Source organism: Herpailurus yagouaroundi, unplaced genomic scaffold (genome assembly GCF_014898765.1).
Source record: "Herpailurus yagouaroundi ecotype Mexico unplaced genomic scaffold, PumYag 195, whole genome shotgun sequence".
Taxonomy (NCBI): Eukaryota; Metazoa; Chordata; class Mammalia; order Carnivora; family Felidae; genus Herpailurus; species Herpailurus yagouaroundi.
In genome coordinates, this window is record NW_024412426.1 from 16,620,286 (window position 1) to 16,641,139 (window position 20,854).

The 20,854-nt window shown below is 41.1% G+C and overlaps 1 protein-coding gene and 1 long non-coding RNA gene across 5 annotated transcripts in view; both read right to left on the bottom strand.

The window, feature by feature from the left end:
- PAPPA2 (pappalysin 2) overlaps nucleotides 1-20,854 on the bottom strand; it is a 280,558-nt gene that overhangs the window by 102,044 nt on the left and 157,660 nt on the right. For all 4 annotated transcript variants that reach the window (XM_040446705.1, XM_040446706.1, XM_040446707.1 and 1 more), the window contains exons 13-14: nucleotides 6,116-6,251; nucleotides 5,701-5,917 (exon numbers count right to left, since the gene is read on the bottom strand). In XM_040446705.1, the coding sequence (XP_040302639.1) occupies nucleotides 5,701-5,917; nucleotides 6,116-6,251 (353 nt within the window). The remainder of the gene's footprint in view (nucleotides 1-5,700; nucleotides 5,918-6,115; nucleotides 6,252-20,854) is intronic.
- On the bottom strand, nucleotides 9,832-17,863 carry LOC121011906 (uncharacterized). Its single transcript, XR_005781852.1, has 3 exons — nucleotides 17,853-17,863; nucleotides 17,026-17,027; nucleotides 9,832-9,940 (listed from the first exon to the last, which is right to left on the bottom strand). It is a non-coding gene; the product is annotated as an uncharacterized LOC121011906 (long non-coding RNA).

The following is a 20,854-nucleotide window of genomic DNA, read 5'->3' on the forward strand; positions in this document are numbered from 1 at the left end:
GGCTTCTGCTACACTTGATGTCTGACAGAGCGTCAATCCAATGGTGCTCACCACATAACGAGTTTCCGCAACACCCTGCACGTCTCCGCAAGTTTCGCCAGCACCCTAGAGCAGCTTTCCAGCAAGTCTCAAAGGTACCCCAGTGACTGACTTCGCAGAACATTTCACCAATGCCCAGGGGATGACTTCCCAAAAAGTTTCAGCAGTTACCCAATGGCAGCTTCCTAGAAGCCCCAACAGGGACCCAGTAGGAGCTTCCTAATAAGCTTTGATCAGCACCCCAGTGGATGGCTTCCTGATCGCTGGTCCAGCCCACAAAACCTCCGCAAACTTCCCTATCATCCAGTGTGCTCTCTCTGCGCCCTCCCTAATGAGATCCAAATCACAGCCCGAGGTGGGGAGACTTCCACATTTGTTCCTTCCTCCGATACTTTTCCCTTGTCCCTAAATGGAATAGTTGCTTCCTTTACCCCACCATTCTTCTAGTCATTAGGGACCTCTTTACCCCCAAGTAGCTAATCCTTTGTAGTTAATAATTATTTATATTAAACTTCCCCTATTCTAATTACTATGTCCTGACTGGACCCTGACTGGCATACAATGGATCTATAAATGGTACCAGCAGATAGATTCACAAAGGTAGGATTTGGGGATCGGTTTGGTTGTACCTATGGACTTGAGTATGTGAAGCTCCTTATCAATGAGAAATGGGAGGCTGGCAATCCATAACACACAGTAGGATACTTAACAAGCATTACCTTTGGTCAAGGGTGATGAAGAGCCAACCGGAAAAAAGTACCCTGGGAGCCCAAGTGGCTGCGATACTTGATGGAAGCTGTTCTCTACACCACATGTCATGTCATAGCAGCAAAAGAGAAGAACACACACTGAAAGCGGGAAGCCAAGCCCTTCCTCCTGCACTGTCTCTCCATAACCCTCTCCTGACAAAACTGAACATGGCATTAGCCAACAAAGGATAAATATTAATGAAATCCTGTTCTAGCATTACACATTCGCATGCTGCGAGTGGATTTAGAGCTGGGAAGCAACAAAGTGCTAGCGGCACACCTTGTAGAAGGAAGAATGGAGACAAACAAAGATGAGAAGTGGTGTAGAAGCCACCATGGGCGGTGCTCCTGCCCGGGGCTACGTGGTGCGACAGACTCCGCATAGATCATTCCTGGTTAATCTCACAAGAATGCTATGAGGTCATTTTTCCCGGCTTCCCACTTAAATTCCGACAATACAGAAAAAAATATGAAAACTCTTATCAATATCAAAAACCAAGACTGACAGCTGGAATCTGTGTGGATTCCCTCCTGATTCCAAAATGTATTGGAGTTGAATTGAGAAACATCATTGGAAGCCAAAGTATGTATTTTTTTTTTTCCTAAAAAAAAGCAAATAAGGAATAGAGCCATACTAAAAGAAGAGAGGGAAAGGGTCATTCTTCATTCATTCTCTGGCTTCTCTTGAGACCGGAAAACTGGGCACTGCTTTTCAGGGGTCATAAATCTGTTCTTTATCCATCGGTCCTCATCAGCCTTTCCTGACTTCAAGACATCAGGTCAGGAAGGATAAGGGTCTTGGTCCAGTGAGATGGGAGAGAGTGGGGGTTGGGGGAGAGCCACTGGCAAAGGCCATGGAATCCCAGAAGATAAATGTTCCAAAGGTAAAAACACTGCAGGGTCCTAAGGCTTCTAGAGGCTTGGGGACCATGAAATAAATTTTCAGAATAAACTGCCATGCAACAATCTGCCCCGGGCTCATTGGCAGTGAAGACAGAGAAATGTTAAAAATAAAAGAAATGCCAATGTTTATCAAATAAATATAAACAAATGGAAAGCAGGAATGGAAATTTAAATTCCAGACAAAGTAGAATACAGAGCCAAAGGCATTTAATGGGGCAAAAGGGTTGGCACAAGGTATGATCTTAATAAAGATAAAAGAGTCACAAGCAGCTATGCAGAGAATTCTGTAACATCAAATTATAAAAAATCCAGAACTGCTTGAAATACAAGGAAAAGTTAGGGAAGCACAGTTATTTGGGAGATTACACTGCAACCTTTTATAGAGAAGGTAGATGGAAAAATCCATTAAGAGGGAAAGTGCAAATGTTGCAAAGAGAGGAGCGGTCAGAAGTTTCAACCATTGTAATCAGCCAGGCCCTGGAGAAGAAGACCAAGGTCATCTTCAGAAGATTCAACACTGGGAGATCTGACGAATCTACTGCCATCTGGAGGGGCAGAGAAGTTACAATCAATGTTTCCATTATATTTTGTTCATGTAACTGGAAGAATAAAATTCTGTTGTAGGAGAAAACACACACCCATCAGCAATTCTTGTCTATCTGTAAATTCTTCTAGAATTGATTATGTGAATTTCCAAAGTAGATAACAAGAGTCCTGATTAAATTAGAGTCCAGATTTCTGGAAGCAAATCCACTCATTTAGGCCAAGTAACCTATTAGTGCCTGGATTATATCTGGGGCACACTCCAATTCCTAATGCATTAATCACAAAAGTGGTTCCCATTCCCTAAAGCCATCAACCCAATCTTGGGATGGTTGGGGGGTCTGCCTGATTCTCCAACTCATGGGATGCTGTGGCAGGTTACGCAGGACCTCTCCCTAAAGTGACCAGAGCTAGAAACAGCCAGAGAGTAGGAGTGAATTGAGCTCTTAGGGAGCACTAGTGGCCAAAACCAAGAATACTAAACTTGGTTTTCAAGACTAATGGTTCATTACCAGTAGACTAAGCCCAAAGGGTCATAAATTGGGAAGCCATCACAGTGAAACAAGAAACAAGATGAAGAGACAGATCAAAGCTAAAGGGTCCAAGGTGAGAATCATGAAGATCACTGGAGCGCCAGACAAGTTTATTCGCCTTCAGCTGAGATTCTGTGGGGCAGTCAGGCTAGTTTAAGGATGCAGAACTATAGGAGGGAGAGGTCACTGGTCATTAATGGTTAAATACGAAATGGACAACACATCCTCTACTGCCAGGCATCTGTCAGCTCTCCCTTGCCCATTTTAGTATTAATGGAATTCAGGTCATAAGGGGTAAGAATGAAGTAGCCAGGAATCCCTCTCACTATGCCCAGAATTTGAGGGTTTCATATTATGATCTATCCACATCTACAGTCGGGATTGATATAAAGAAACAAAAATACTCCTATTCTTTGAGAGTATATATAGAGATTAGGATTTTAAATCTGTTCACAAAGAAAATATATGAAATCTTTCAGGTTCCCTGCGTATCAAAATTTACTATGTTGCACTGATTTGCTGGCTAGGAGGGAAAGCCAATTTGCATGGCTCCTGTCAGTCACATGTGGTTTGGAAATGCTTCTGCATTCCAGATACACTCTGTGTAAACTGGAGAATCATATCCTATTTCTACTGGTTTGCATGCATGCATATAAAACTTGTTTTTCCCCACAGTGCCAAATGAAAATAAGTGAACTAGCAGCAGTGATCACAATTAATCAACTTCTTTGTCAGAACTTCACAGCCATGATGGTGAGGGAAATTCTTGTCCCTTGAGTCTAGAGAGGCTATGACTTCTACCACTTTTTTTTGGTTTGCTTGTTCGGTTCTGTACCATACAGCATTTAGAGATAAAATCTGTTACTATCATTCAACGCAGTTTCTGATACCTACTATGTGCCAGGCTCTCTGCTAGGTGCCGAAAGACACCACATGGAATTTCCACTAGAGAGAGCTCGGAGCTTAGTGGAAAAGAACAAGTAAATAAATAGTCACCACCCAACGTGAGAGCTGTTTCGGTAGAGAGTGGGTTGTGTACAATGCCCTACGGAGACAGGCAAGGAATCTGCCAAGATTGCACAGAAGAAGGTGAATCCTGATGATGAAGTATGAGTTGAAGAGAAGAAGGGCTGGAAGGCATTCAAGAAAGTAGGGAACATAATGTGCAAAGGCATGAAGCTCCTCAAGAACACATGTTTCAGGGACCTGAAAGAAATTATGTATGGCTTGAGGCCAGAGGTAGAGCCAATAGAGGAGATACTTTGAAAACACATAGGAGAGAGGCAAGAATTCTGGTAAACAACGGTATTTTAATAGTCTGTATTCCTGTGCTAATATGTGAAGACGTTTGCTCAATGAGACTACTTAAGAGTTGCACATGAGCTAACGTCACAACGTCCATCATCCAGACTCTAACCCTTATTGCCTCTCTCTTTCTAGCATTTACAACAATACCTGCACACACAGTTAGTATTCAATTAACATAAGCCACCATTACTGGATGTGGTAGATGGCCTCTAAGATGGCCCCTAGTGATTCATGCCCTGATGATGCAAAGCCTTCCCCTTGAGTACAGGCTGGACTTACTGACTCACATCTAATAAAAAGAATATGCCAGAAGGAATGGATTTTCACTTCCACCATTATGTTATAAAAAGACTCTGGCTTCCCTTTGGGGTGGTCTCCTATGTACTCATCCCCCACGGTCTCTTTCTCTCTCGGATCATTAGTAGTTGTGTCAGAGTATACTCTGGCAGCTTATGAGGAAGCCCACGTGGTAAGGAACTGAGCCACACCTATGTGAGCATGCCTACCGCTAGTGCCTTTGTGACTGAGCTTGGATGCAGATCTTCTGAGGCCTGCCAATCACCACATGAGCGAGCCTGGAAGTGAAATCTCCAGCTCCTCTTGGGCTTTAGGTTACTGTATCTTTGGCCAACAGCTTGATGGCAAACTCGTAAAGGACTCTAAGCCAGAGGCACTCAACTAAGCCGCATCCAAATTCCTCCCACTAGAAACTGTGATAGACCACTAAATTTTACTATGATGTGCTAAATAGCAAAAGATAACTGGTATATTACACACTAATGTCTGCTGCTATTCCCTAATCAAAGCTGGGTTTCTGGTATAACTAGGTGGGGCACAGTAGTATCAGAGCTCCTGCTTGGTGATGGAGCATTGCCTGGAACCCCAGCTTTTGTGACTAGGATCCCAATCACCTGACTCCTTGAGGGAATGAGCTCTATTACCTAGAGTCCCACTCAACTGATGAGACCACTCATAGAATGAATCCAGCCCAACTGCAGCATAGATTATTGTCTGGCATGCTCTCTCCCACCTTCGGGCCACCCTTGGGCGCACCAACATTATAAAAGTATAGTCCCTCTGCTAGATGAGGCAGAGAGTTCAGGAAACCTCTTGTAAATGATGACAATCGCAGATGTCCACAGAAAGACCCAGGTAGATAACATAGTCCTGATTTCCATATGTAACTCTAATTGATTATATGACATGCCTTGAAAACTAACTGTTCAACTTGCTGCATACACTGTCCAGGTGGGAACAAGTGGAAAAATATACATTGCTTAGGGAACATTGAGTTTTTGGCAGAAAATTTTTGGCAGTTTATATAACAATGCTGATGTGAAGGCAGCGGTTTTATATGTACAAAAGATTTTAAGACCTTGTAAAGATGTTAAATATTTACATAAAAAATTATGCTCAGCTAAGAAAAGAAGAGCAAAATGCGAAAACCAAGTGTGCCTTCCATAAATTGTTCTTTACTTGTTTCTTATGTGTTTTTAGTAGTTTTTAGACCCACTTTTTAGTGATCAAGCACCCACTGAAAACAAAATCATATGTATGCAAATGATAGTAGTATTTCACAGCCACAAGAAAAAGAAAGACAAAAAGGAAGAAAGGGGACTTTGTACCTCTGTCCCTGATGATTTTGTCCCTCATGCTCTGGGATGCAGTTATTGAGAGTTGATGAACTTATGTGGGAGGATGTCCTTAGAGCCACCGCTGAGATGCCCACCAATGGGGATGAGAAATTCAGCAGCACTGAGGAGGTACGGTGGGAGAGGACATTCGGGTGATGGCTCACATTGATAGCCAGCGGGTTATGCTGGCATGACAGTTCATAGGTTCCTGAAGAGAAATAAGATGAATGATATCGTAGCCACCCATACAGCACTGTGTTTCCATATCTAGCATTCATTTTTATCTTTTCAATAGCTGTGTACTCCAGGCAGGGTCCCAGACAATGTAAGGGACGGAAGCCTAGTTGACTCCAGGGTCTGCTGGCTTATCCCCTAGCAGCCCTAAAGGGACCACTGTCAGACTCACCGAGAGAGTGGTTGTTCCCACTGACATCAGTCAGGTGAACAGTCACCGTTGGCCGCCGATGTTCTCCAAGTACCGGGCCATCAGATGTCAAGAAAATGAAAATTGTCGTGGCCACTCCTGGTCTACTGAAACACACCTAGGCATAAGCACACATAGGTATAAGCCATTATTTCCAGAGGGGTATCGAGGAATGTGTCACATTACTTTTACATTTCCTCAGTTCACCGTTTATAAAGCAAGAGCTCCCTTCTCCTTTACCTATGAGAAAAATACGGAGTAGGCACAGAAAGACATCCAGGTTCCCACCAGAAATCAACATTAGATGAAAAAAGATTAACTTGCGGCTACTGAACTTGCAATCTTTTTCTGAGATTTTTGACTTCAACTGTTCCTTTTTCACTTGGGCCTGTCTTTCTTTAAATTTCTCAAAAAGATCACTGAAAGGGACCATTGCTGGAGACAATAAATCACTGCACAGCGAGCCAATACCACATCTCCAAAGTGGGAGAAGTGGACAAGACTCACCAAGCTAACATACTGCTGTGAACTGGCCCAGCTCCAAACATAGTTCTTCCTTCCCCATCACCCTGTCTTCCCCCTAAACTTCTTACCCGAACGTCTCACTTAGCACGCGAACTATGACATTAGAGGCTACTGTGGAGTCTATGGTTTCTGAGACTAGAAGCTGACGAACCGTCTGTTCTGATGAAGTTTTGCTGGTGCCCCAAGCGTATATGCCCAACTCTACCCATGGCTGAAAAATAAGCCAACACCGAGGCCTAGGATATTCAGTTATTTATAAAGAATATTCCTAGATGGTTAGGCTGATTAACAATATAACTGTCTTCCAAAGTAAACTATGGGAGTTTCGTCCGTGAAAATCCTTTAATCAAAAAAGAAAACACCTTAGAGTTCGGGGGATGACCAGGAGGGCTTATTTTCCACGTTGAAATTATTTGATGCAGCAATTCCAGTTTTGCTTTATGTCCTTTAGCTCAATATTATGCTGAATTTCTATTGATCGTAAATCCCTACCTTGCCTGGTATTCCATGATGGCTGCATCACTAGATTCTGGTGCTGGACCTTACAGTGTTCTGTGTGCATTTCTGTAGCTTTTTATCTGGTTCCAAGGGCAATGAAGCTCCAGGACAACTGTCCTCAGGGTAAAAGCAAGGTGTATCCACTGGTGGGGACCTACCTCTTCTAAAAATGGGGAGGAGGAGAGTAAAACATGTTTTCCATTTTACCAAGAATTCTTCCTTGTGTGCAGGCTGATTTTTCCTGAGTCTTGCTGGTGTGTTTATAGAGTGTCCGTTTGCACTGCTGGCTCAATTAGGGTGATTTTATGATTTGCAGTGGTCAGTGCAACACAGCTCTCCCTTCTTCCTCTTCTCCTTTGAGGCAAAGACCAGCCACACTCTCTTTTTACAGTGTCTTTTCCCCCTTCTCATTTCCCCTCTTTGAAGTAATAAATATTCCTTTATAACTTAAGAAACATCCAGACCCATAGGTTAGAGCTTGCAATACGAGGTCCTTTGTCCCTGGCTGGATGAGGGCGAGACATGAAACATACCATAAGGTAACCAAGAGCCTAACGCAAAGCCCTCAACTTCAGCGGCAAAGGACATCAAAGTCCCCTGGGAACTCCCACAACCTCTTCCTTTTCCTACACCACAAAAGAGACCTGAGTACTGGAAAAAAGTTCTGGGTTGTTTCCTGAGCCAGGAACAGACGGAGTCCAAACAAGTACGTGGTGGCTTTACCTCTGTAGGCCTCAGACTGGAAGAGTGGGGTGGGTTCAAGAAGGAACAGGGGCGCTCAGTCTTCCCACCTTCTGTTGGGCCCCAAAATAGACACCACCCACCTGAAACTAATTAGTTGGTGCAGGTCTCATGGTGTGGATTTCTCTGTCCTGAGGGCCCATGCCCAAAACCTCCAACTCATTTTGCATCTCCTGGCAATGTGCCTCCTTGCTCTAAGGGTCTTTGAACCAAATCACTTTGAACCTTACAGCCTGCTTCTGGTGGCAGTGTCTCTGTGCTGTGATTTGTGGGAAGGGCTATGCCAGAATTTCTAGGCCATGGCTTAAGTAGGAAACCACAGGTAAGACTTACAAAGGAGACACAGGCACAGGAATGTTGGGATACACAAAGCAAAAAGAGACAAGGGTTTGATCGGAGTACAAGACACTGAATCTGAGGCATTTCCTCTCCCAGTGACACAGGAGAGGTAACCGAACTTTGTTTTCATCTGAATACCAAATATGCCCCCACAGCAGCCACTAGACGTGAAAAAAGTATGAACTCTCCTACAACTATCGGAGCCTCTAAAGCAGAGACTGGCTTGAATGTGCACATATGCGCATACCCACCAACCTGAGCCAGAATGAAAAGACCGAAGTAAGTTCACCATTCTGGAGAGAGGGGTGCCAGGCAGAAACTTCAGTGACTCTTAGCTCCATCCTTACTAGCTGGTGAAATCCGAGCAGCCCATCCCTCCCCTCTGAGCCTAAAGTTCCTCTTTGCACATCCCAAACACAGACTTACTACCTGTCTCGTGAGGCTATTGTAAGGATTAGACCGTGGCTCTCATCTAGTTAAGAACTCAATGTTCATAAATTAATTCGTGAAATAATTCTTATTTCCAAAGAGAAGTGTGTTTTATTTTGTTGGTACTTCAGAAAGATGAGAGTAAAGAATAGAATTTCAAAATTAAACATACACCTATATATTTTGGTGCACGGGGAATTATGCTTTTCCAACATCTGCCGGCTGAAAAATTTCACATATGCTATTTTATTTTATTTTTTTTATTTATTTTTCAACGTTTATTTATTTGTGGGACAGAGAGAGTCAGAGCATGAACGGGGGAGGGGCAGAGAGAGAGGGAGACACAGAATCGGAAACAGGCTCCAGACTCCGAGCCATCAGCCCAGAGCCCGACGCGGGGCTCGAACTCACGGACCGTGAGATCGTGACCTGGCTGAAGTCGACGCTTAACCAACTGCGCCACCCAGGCGCCCCTCACATATGCTATTTTAAATTGGCACATGTAGAAATGTGAGTTGGTATTCCAGGTTCTACTTCTATAGACACTGGTGATATCCAAGGCTTTTGATACAGAGTATAATCTCTATAAATGGAATCCATGAAAAATACATCATATATATATATATGTGTGTATATATATATATATATATATAACTCTTTCTTTTTTTTTTTTTTTAAAGTTTATTGTTTAATTATCAACGTTTATTTATTTTTGGGACAGAGAGAGACAGAGCATGAACGGGGGAGGGGCAGAGAGAGAGAGGGAGACACAGAATCGGAAACAGACTCCAGGCTCCGAGCCATCAGCCCAGAGCCCGACGCGGGGCTCGAACTCACGGACCGCGAGATCGTGACCTGGTTGAAGTCGGCCGCTTAACCAACTGCGCCACCCAGGCGCCCCTATATATAACTCTTTCAATAGACTTTTCAAAAATTCAGTTCAATATGTGTTTATCAAAAACCTACTTTGCTGTGTACACATGTAGACAAAGAAACTTCTAAAATTGACAGTATAATTAGAATAGTAAAGGTGTATTCCTTACTTAAAGATGATGACTTTCATTGAAGTATACTTAACATACAGTGTTACATTAGTTTCAAACATACAACACATGATTGAACAACGCCACCCATTACTCAGTGATCCCAATAGATTAGTCATTATCTGTCACCCAACGACATTTTCACAATCTTATTGACTGTATTCCCTATGCTGTACTTTTCATCGCTGTGACTTATTTGTTTGGTAACTGGAAGTTTATGCCTCTTAATCCCCTTTATCTTCACCCATCCACCCACCACCCCTCCGGCAGCCACCTGTTTGTTCTCTGTATTGAAGAGTCTGGTTTTTTAGTTTCCCTCCTTTTTTCCTTTGCCTCTTTATTTATTTTGTGGAATTTCTTAAATTCCACATACGGTATTTGTCTTTCTCTGACTGGCTTATTTCCCCTAGCATTAAACCCATTAGGTCCGCCCATGTTGTTGCAAAGGCAAGATCTCATTCTTTTTTATGGCTGAGATATATTCCATTGTATTTATATGCCACATCTTCTTTATCCATTCATCTATCCATGGACACTTGGGATGCTTCCATATCTTGGCTATTTTAAATAATGCTGCAATGAACATAGGGGGGCATATATCTTTTCAAATTAGTATTTTCTTTGAGAAAATACCCATTAGTGGAATTACTGGATTGTATGATGTTTCTGTTTTTAATTTTTTGAGGGACCTCCATACTGTTTTCCACAGTGGCTGCATCAACTTGCATTCCCACCGAGAGCGTACGAGGTTTCCTTTTTCTCCACATCCTCGCCAGTACTTGTTATTTGTCTCTTTGATTCTAGCCATTCTGACAAGCATAAAGTGATACCTTATTGTGTTTTTGATTTGCCTCTCCTTGATGATGAGTGCTGTTAAGCATCAAAGATGATATTTAAAAAAAATTTTTAATGTTTATTTGTTTTTGAGAGAGAGAGAGAAACAGAGCGTGAGTGGGGAAGAGGCAGAAAGAGAGGGAGACACAGGATCCGAAGCAGGATCCGGGCTCTGAGCTGTCAGCACAGAGCCCGACATGGGGCTCGAACTCACTCACGAGCTGTGTGATCGTGACCTGAGCCGAAGTCAGCTGCCCAACCAACTGAGCCACCCAGGCGCCCCAAAGATATTTTTAAAAGTTGCTTTTCCCACAGCTAAATCACAGCTATTTTAATATAGTATTATAGTCCACACTATTTTCACTTTATACAAAATACATAATGAGTTTTATGTTCCTAGATGTAAAAGCTAGGTATCGGCTGGAACAGGTACGTGGGCAATGTGAAGTTCTTCTTGTTCTACCCCTGTGCCACTTTTGCCACTATGGTGTGACACTTCTTTAATCACCACACCAAATGCATTATGTGAACAGCTTCCCCTTCAGGATAAAGGGTACCAGATAGTTCACCTCCTGGAGAACTATCCAGATCTAAAATGAGCACCAGGCACACCCCAAGAGAAAAATCCAAGACGCTAAGAGGTCAAGGGGATTATTAGCTTCATCCGTAATACTGTATTATTCGTTTTAGCAAGGAGATTGCATTCTTGTATTACATTAGCAATATGAGATTAATTTGAACTTAGCTCTTACGAAGAAAAACTAGAGCTAGATGTCAGAAAGGAGGCAGAATCTTTTAGAAAAGCGAGGGATTCTCAGGACTGAAGGAATGGTGTTCAAGATAGAGGGACTGCCAGTGAAATGAGCTCAGTGAATCCATTGCAAAATACTCTGAACTAGAGAAACAGATTGGAGAGACAGACAGACAGATACTGACTCGCATACAGACCTGGAAAACCAGTCCACCACACTCAATGGCTTTTTCATCCAAAGCCTCGACATTAACTCCTGGATCTAACTTCTGGCCACTGGTGAAGGGTAAGATTGAAAGAATGTTCCGTAGTGAAGAACTGTTTGGGCTTAAGAAACCCCTCTTCAGTCTGCCTACTGGGTACAGACACACTCAGTAATACTCCCAAGCCAAGCATTTCGACTTCCAGGTCATCCTTTGTGGTGGTCACTGGATAGCAGACCCTGAAACTATACCAGAAACTTGAAAAGAATCTTCGCTGAGGTTTTTAAATGCTTTTGGTTAGTTACTGGGTTGTTATTTTTTCTGCGCCTCTCCTTTTCACTCCTCTATGGCACATCCTGATTCCAGAGAGACAGGGGAGGCCCTTGAACAGGAAGGACACTACATTCTCTTTGTATAGCACTTTACAGCACGCCAAGTATGCTCACATGCTTTGCTGGAGCCTCCATAAAGTTCCTTGGGTTTTTATTCCTATTGGAGATTTTTGTACGATAATATCCCCAGTATACAAAAAGTCATATCATAGAAGTGGAAAGTAGGTTTTGAGGAGGTTAAGTGATTTCCTCTAGCTCAAGTCTAGAGAGGTAGGAATTTGGGTTTCCCCACCTTCAAGTTCTGTATTCTTTTGACTACCCAATGCTTCTTAATTTGGGGTGAGCAGGAAGTCACAAACTCCCTATAAAATTTGTTGACACCCGTCAACAAAAGTGGGTAAAACATCATTTTCCCCCAAAATGAAGTCACACAAACACTTAGGCATAAAAGTTTCCCACAATTTGGGAAATTCCCACAATTTCTGAAAGCTACAAGAACCCTTTAAAAGCTATTTGTAGTCCAATTAGGGGTCAACAGAAATCATATTAAGAATGCTTGCACTATTGGTGTGCCTGGGTGGCTCAGTTGGTTAAGCGTCCAACTTCGGCTCAGGTCATGATCTCACGGTTCATGGGTTCAATCCCCGCATCAGGCTCTGTGCTGATGGCTCATAGCCTGGAGTCTACTTCAGATTCTGTGTCTCCCTCTCTCTCTGCCCCTCCCCACCCACACTCCTTCTCTCCTCTCTCTCTCTCTCTCTCTCTCTCTCTCTCTCTCTCTCTCTCAAAAATAAATAAACATTATAAATTTTTTAAAATTTTTTTAAATGTTTATTTATTTTTGAGAGAGACAGAGACAGAATGTGAGTGGGTTAGGGGCAGAAAGAGAGGGAGATACAGAATTCGAAGCTGGCTCCAGGCTCCGAGCCGTCAGCACAGAGCCCAATGTGGGACTTGAACCCACAAACTGTGAGATCATGACCCGAGCCGAAGTCGGTCGCTCAACCGACTGAGCCACCCGGGGAACCCTTATAAATTTTTTTTTAATGAATACATAAAAAGTGCTTGCACTATTGGTTGAACCATGTGCCTTTTTTGTAGATGAAAAATTATCAAATGTTGGCAATTTCATATGGCCCACCCTAATAATATTGCTACCTTTGTAGACTTAAGAAATTTGACAGGGCAGAGAGATTAATTCTCACAGTTTCAGGGGATCTTACCTGACATCCAAATCTAACAGAGGAAGGGAGGCTGTGAGGCAACTAGCATCTTGCCACTGACCTGTCTCAGTAGTCTCCATACGTGACGATGTGAGTCAGAATGGGAAACAGTTTTGAACCTGGTTTGACTTCCTTCCCACATCCAAGCCTGTCTCCCTTGCTTTGGTCAAAACTCAGCTGATATCCTATGTTATATTCCTTCATAGTACAGGTACGGCTATAAACACTATGGGCTTATGTGATTCTCTTTATGGAAGAGTAAAGTCAAGTTGTCATTTTGGGAAATAAAGAGGGAGCACCATTATGACCCCCCACCATCCAGGGGGAGACACTTGGAAATGTGTGACTCGGCAAGTCAATGGAAGGACTCAGATCAGAATCAGCTTGTTGTCTCACTTCTTTCTAACAGCATTTCCTCATCTGTGATTTTAGACACCAGGGCTAAGTCTGCAGAGACTCTGTGTTAGAAGAGCCCGTGCAACTCAGAAGGGGGCTCAGAAAGAGGGAAACCAAATCTGTGGCGGATACTGCGGTGTGGGGGTCCACTGTGAAATCTGGGAGATACTGTGAGACCGCCTCCTTCATGACTGAGCACTCAACCCATGGCAAAGTCTCCTTCTGGAAACTGCCCTCCAAGGAAGAACGACCCCACAAGCTCATGGCACTCTTCTGGGGAGGCTGGAGAGGGAAGAAACCCACGTCCAGTGGCCTTTTGATAGGAGTGAGTGGTGTACAGGTAGGAGAACTCTGAGGGCCATCCAGCTCCGTGTGGGATGCCAACGCTGTCACATGGCCATCTCACAGCCCTCCTCTCACTACTTTCTAGTTCTTTCACTCCCCCAACAAGTGTTGATCTTAGGAAAAGTTCTCGATAAACTTGCATCAAATCTTCGCCTCAGACTCTGAATCCTGGGGACACTCCGCACAAGACAAACTGAGAATGAGGGAAGGTATTATGGAATGCATACGGAGAAGCTTCTCTTGGGAACAAGAATGTGTAAGTGAGGGAATGAAGGAGCGCACTCCAGAGCCAGGCAAGCCTCCCCACACCCCGTTGAGAAAGATCGCCATCCCAATTACTCATGTCACTTAGAGTCAGATAAGATGTTGCGTCAAGGGTGTGAAAAAGCTTCCATGTCAATCAATGAAAAGTTACAGAAGTAGCAATCAGACGGGAAAGTGGAAAATGGGTGCTTTTCCTTCTGGGGAGAAACTGTTGAGCCACTGGGAAATGAAGTTCCTCTTTCAGTGCACCAGTCTAGTCTCTGGTGGAAATGAAAATCGTGTTACACATAGTCACCTTTGTTTTTGCAGGATTCCCAGGGAAGGCAGGGATCCACACAGACTGATTTTCTAAACAGGTTTTCCTTTGAAAGGCAAGACCTGTTTAGAAATGTCAGGGGTGTGTACAGAAATAATTCTAATACCTATTATAAATGCTCCTGGCCTCTTCACTAGGGAATCCTGTACTTAACCAAATTTTTACTTGGTAAATTGGAGGCCTCATTTTGAACATCAATTATTTTCCTGAATGCTAAGATAACAACCCTATAAGGCAGTGCTCTCCAAACTTTAGTACCTACAGCTCGCCTGAAGGTCTTGTTTTAAAATGCCAATTCTGATTTAGTAGAGCTGAGGTTCTGCAGTCCTACCTATCTCTCAAGTGATGTGGATGCTTCTGGATGCCAACCACATTGTGAGTAGCAAAGCTCTAAAGGTATCAGCAGATATACTTCTTTTTGCTCTTAGCATTTGGTAGCCTACAACTGGAATTCTGTTATTCATATTTATTATCTCTTTCTTTTTTAAGTTCACCATCAAGCTTAAATGAAAATAGAGTGGAAGAGAGCCAAAGCATAAGAGACTCTTAAAAACCGAGAACAAACTGAGGGTTGACGGGGGGTGGGAGGGAGGGGAGGGTGGCTGAGGGATATTGAGGAGGGCACCTTTTGGGATGAGCACTGGGTGTTGTATGGAAACCAATTTGACAATAAACTTCATATATTGAAAAAATAAAAATAAAAAAAATACAGACTGGAAGGAATCATCTAGTCCAAACACCTCAGTTTAAAAGTTTATTTATTTATTTTGAGACAGAGACATGCGGGGGGGGGGGGAGGGAGGGGGGGAGGGAGAGAGAGGGAGAGAGAGAAAGAGAGAGAGAGAGAAAGAGAGCGAGCATGAGTGGGGAAGAGGCAGAGTGAGAGAATCCCAAGCAGGCCTCGCACTGTCAGCATGGAGCCTGACGTGGGTCTTGAATTCACAAACTGTGAGATCATGACCTGAGCCGAAATCAAGAGTTGGATGCTCAGCTGACTGAGCCACCCAGGTGCCCCCAAATACCTCATTTTAAAGCTAATAAAATTGATGTCCAAGAAGGCTGTATGATTTATATAAGGTTATTTAACTGACTAGTGGTAAAAATAGGGCTTATAATACTGCTCCTCTGAATACAGGTCTTCTCCCAGTTTCTATCTCCCTACTAATTTGTTGCTCCTTTTCTGTAGCGGATTGAAAAGTCAGAAAATTAATATTATTAAAATTCTAGGTAAGGTAAATAAGCTTTAACAAAGAGATCTAACCACTTTCCTATGAACAAAATGTCAAAGAATCCAAAGTAATGATTAGACTTGATGCCTTCTATATATGAGTTTTTCTTTTTTGCTAAATAATGAAATCTGGACAGTTTTCTGGATGGTTGAAGTCATTTCTAAATAGAGGATTAGTATTCAACTAATTAAATTTAAAAAAGTGTTGCCAAATTTAGCAAAATAAGCAAAACTTAACAAGATGTTCACTTAAATTTGAATATCAGAAACAATAAAGAATTTCCATAGTATAAATATGCCTTGAACACAGCGTAGGATTTACTTATATTAAAAAATTCTTCATTGTTGATTTGAAATACTTTTTTTCAAAAAGCCCAAGTTGGCAAGATACAAGAATGCACAACTTCAAAAAAATGAAGAGATAAAAGAAAGAACAGAGAAATAAAAAAAAAGAAAAGAAGAAGAAATGATTTTGTAGGTGTTTGTATATAAAGAGGAAGAGAGAAAGAATAAATGGGAAGAGTGGTAGATACTTTTTGGACCAGCTAATAGAGAGCACACATTTCTAATACAGACTGGTCCTTAATTTCTGAATGAATGGAGGCTCATTCTTTAAGTGCTTCCTAATAAAATGTAGGACCAAGAGAGGAAGGAAAAAAAAAAAACCTTTACTAATGACAGAGCTGGCACCATAAAAGTTGTTACCCTCTAAAACTCAATGCTAGAAACAAACAAATAAAATGCTATTAAGAATCCATGATTTTAAAAAGATGTTATGAGTTATTACAAAATACTTAGGGTAGACCAATGATGAAAGCCCTATATGTCAACATTTATTGGCTAAAATCAAAGCAGTACCTAGAGGGAAACATTAGGGAACAGTGAAAACAAATTATCCAAGTGTTTGACACAGGAAGCTAAACAGAACATCAGTATGAATCCAGAATAACAGGGAGAGAGGAAATAATAAAGATAAAGACAGAAATCCATGACTTGGAGAACCGTGGCTAGAAAGAGGAGGAAAATGAACAAAAGTAGAAATTGTTCTTTGAAGAAACCCAGACATGAGTAATCAAGAGAGTGAAGAGGAGAAATCAGAAGGCTTAAAAACATACAATATAAAAGGAGGGGTAACTATAGCTAAGACAGAGATGAGACAAAATAAATATACATTATGAACAACTATCAGCACGAAATTTGAACACGTGGAAGAAATTAGTAAATGTATGGAAATCTCCCATAGTCCAAAATTGGAAAGGAGAAATTGAACATATTAATAAAAATCAAAGGAAGTTAAATGACAAACATAAATATTTCCTCAAGAAAAAACCCCAAACCCAATTGGTTTTACAGGTGGGTTAATTTTGAAGGAATAGATAATCCTTATTTTATACAGATGGTTTCAGAAACTACAAGAAGGAAAACTTCTCAATCAATTTTATGAGGCTTGTGTAATGTGAATATTCAAAAGAGGAACAAACTAATTCCTTATATAAATACAAGTGCAAAAATCCAAAGCAAAAGACTAACCAATAAAATCCAAGAGCATATTTAAAATATAATATGTAATAATCAAGCAGGTTCACTCCACAAAGGCAAAGATAACTTGATATCTAAAAAAAAAAAACACTTATCGATATGATTCAACATAATGATAGATCAAACAAGAAAACTCATATGATCCTATCAATTGACATATATCAAGTGTTTGATTAAGGTCGGCTCACATATACCAGTATGTTTTTCAAGAGGCAGAAGAAAGAATCTAAGGCTTATTCTAAAATTTATATAGAAAATAAGTGCTCATGAATAATGAATAGCTAACTCAATTTTTTTAAATGTGCAAAAGCGGAAGAAGGTGGGGACATGCCCTACGAGTTATGCTTATGTAGCAAAGTCTATTCCAGAAACTAGTATATAATTAACGTGGCACTTCAGATCATCAGGGCAAGGATGGAATGTTTTAATGGTTGCGATTATAAATTGGCTTCTCTTATATAGGAGGAAAAAAGGGGAGCCCTACTTATTCTAAATACAAAAACAAATTTCAATAGGTTAAACGCTAAACTTCAGAAGGCAAAACTGTAAGAAAGTAAAAACTATTTTTGCAATCTTAGGAAAAAACTAATAGATTTATCTACATGACAATTAATAGAAGAGGAACATGAAATGGCTGACAGTTATTTTTGTAAAGGGATGCTCCACCTCACTAATAATGCCCAATATCACGATATCACTTGTTCACAGCAGACTCACCCATTTTAGGTAATTAGATAATATTATGTTTATGCAAGGATATGTGGAAATGAATGCACTATTTTCATTTGTCTTGGAAGTATCAACTTTAATTTCAAGTCCACATGCTGACATAGATGTCTCTCTCTTTCAGTGTATTTCTGAGCCATCTGGTTCCACTGATTTGTCTATTTGTTGATATCTTAACCATTGTAACTTCATGGTATATTTTGATGTTTGACAGAGTCAGGCCTCCTTCCCCGTTAAACTTCTGTAAAATTTCCATAAACACATTAATATCAACTTTGTCATTCCTTAAAAGTACTTCATGAGCATTTTTATCGGGATTCTGCAAAGTCTGGGGTTTAGGGAGAGTCGACCTTCATAGGATATTGAGTCTTTCTGTACAAGGCCAGTTTGTGACTCTTCATTTATTCAAGCTTTCATGTGTCTTCTTCATACAGATCTTTCCATTTCCTCTTTTTTTTTTTTTTAACATTTACTCCTAGATATTTTACTACCTTCACTGCTATTGTAAGGGAACTATTTTCTTTAATCGTGTTTTCTCTTTGACTGCTATTTAAAAATTAGCATATTTGCTTTCATCTTAATTTTGTATTAAACTATGATACTAAATAAATAATATGGGGGTTGTTTCCTCTTTTCAGGTATCAACTTAATTTCTGGGGAAATAATTTGAATTTTATTTCCCCCTTCCACATTTTATCGTTTCATTTCTTTTATAGCTCAGAAAGTATAAAATTCAAAGTCTAGCATTGGCTGCTATTTCCAGAGAAAGTAAAATAACAATGGTGATACAGGAGTTTTTGCTACTTTGCGCCTCTTTCTCTGTTAGTTCCTTTACATTTTTACTTTGACTTTAATTTGATGTTTTCCTAATTTAGGTGGAAACTTTGATTATTAATTTTATACTGCTTATTTTTCAAACAGGGACATATAAAGCTATAAATCTCCCTGGAAGTACTATTTTTTTTTTTCAACGTTTATTTATTTTTGGGTCAGAGAGAGACAGAGCATGAATGGGGGAGGGGCAGAGAGAGAGGGAGTCACAGAATCGGAAACAGGCTCCAGGCTCCGAGCCATCAGCCCAGAGCCCGACGCGGGGCTCGAACTCCCTGACCGCGAGATCGTGACCTGGCTGAAGTCGGACGCTTAACCGACTGCGCCACCCAGGCGCCCCTGGAAGTACTATTTTAATCATATCTCATACATTTTGAAATGTTGCTTCATTATCATTCAGCTCAAAATATTTTCTAATTTTCCCCAGAAAACCTTCTTTGACCTATGGATTATTTAGAAATATACTGCTTGACTACCAAAAAATTGCACATCCCCTAGACATATTGTTATTCATTTCAAATCTAGTCCTGTAAAGGTCAGAGGATGTACTCTGTATGACTACCATCATTACAGATTCGCTAAGACTTATTTTATGGTCTAGTATATAGCCTATTTTGGTGAATGTACCACGTGCATTCTGCAGTTGCTGAGTGTAGTGTTTCTACCAATGTCAAGTAGATCAAGATACCTGATAATGATCTTCAAATCTTACACACTTGTCCTGATTTTTTTGTCTGTTTGTTATATCAATGACTTACAGACAGATATGATAAAAATCTCCAATTATTATTATGAAGTTGGCTATTTGTCTATTAGTTCTGTCAACTTTTAATTCATTTCTTTTGAGGCTCTGTTCTTAGGTGATTCAATTTTATAACAAGATTGTTCAGCATTTTTGATAAATTGACCCACTTATCATTATGAAATATCCCTATTTTCCTCTGGTAACACTCTATTTTGTCAGATATTAACATAGCACAGAAATTTTCTTACAGTTAGAGTTCACATGATATACAATTTTTCACTTTTACTTTCATTCTGCATGTCTTTGTATTTAAAGTGTGTTTTCGGGGTGCCTGGGTGGCTCAGTCAAACGTCGGACTTTGGCTCAGGTCATGATCTCACAGTTCGTGAGTTCGAGCCCCGTGTCGGGATCTGTGCTCACAGCGCGGAGCCTGGAGGCCGCTTCCAGTTCTGTGTCTCCGTCTCTCTCGCCCCTCCCCTACCCCTGTTCACATGGCCTCTCTCTCTCTCTCTCAAAAACAAAAGAACATTAAAATTTTTTTAAATAAAAATAATAAAGTGTGTTTTCATAAACGGTATGTAATTCTTTCCATGTTGTGTAGACTGACAATCTCTACCTTTTACATGGCATTATTAGGCAATTTGAATTTAATGTAATTAATAACATCCTTAGTTTTAAGTCTGCCAGAGGGTATTTGTTTTTTTTTTTTTTAATTTTTTTTTCAACGTTTATTTATTTTTGGGACAGAGAGAGACAGAGCATGAACAGGGGAGGGGCAGAGAGAGAGAGGGAGACACAGAATCGGAAACAGGCTCCAGGCTCTGAGCCATCAGCCCAGAGCCCGACGCGGGGCTCGAACTCCCGGACCGCGAGATCATGACCTGGCTGAAGTCGGACGCTTAACCGACTGCGCCACCCAGGCGCCCCGGGTTATTGTTTTTTATTAGCTGTTTCTTCGTTCCTCTTTTCCTGCTTTCTTTTGAGTGAATCAAGTTATTTTATCATTGTATTAATCTTCGCGTATATGTGTATTTTTAATGATTGTTCTGGAGATTATAATATGTATATCTAACTTACTACAATCTACATTCAAATAATATTACTATCCATAATGTAAGGACCTTACAGCCATATTACTCCACTTACCACTTGTCCCTTGTAATAATACATATTATTTCTTTGCAGGAGAGGACGGTCAAGCTGTCACTGAGGTTGCTCGACTTCCCGTTTCACACACTCATGCTTCCTTCCCTTCTTTTCCACAGATGTTGGTACCCAGGCCGCTCCTTAATAAACACCTGGCACACTAAGTTCCATCTCAATTTTGGTATACGTGCTGACGAAGCAAGCACCTAAATTCCATCTCAGAATCTACTCCTACAGCATCCAACCTGCCACAACCAAAGAAGATGA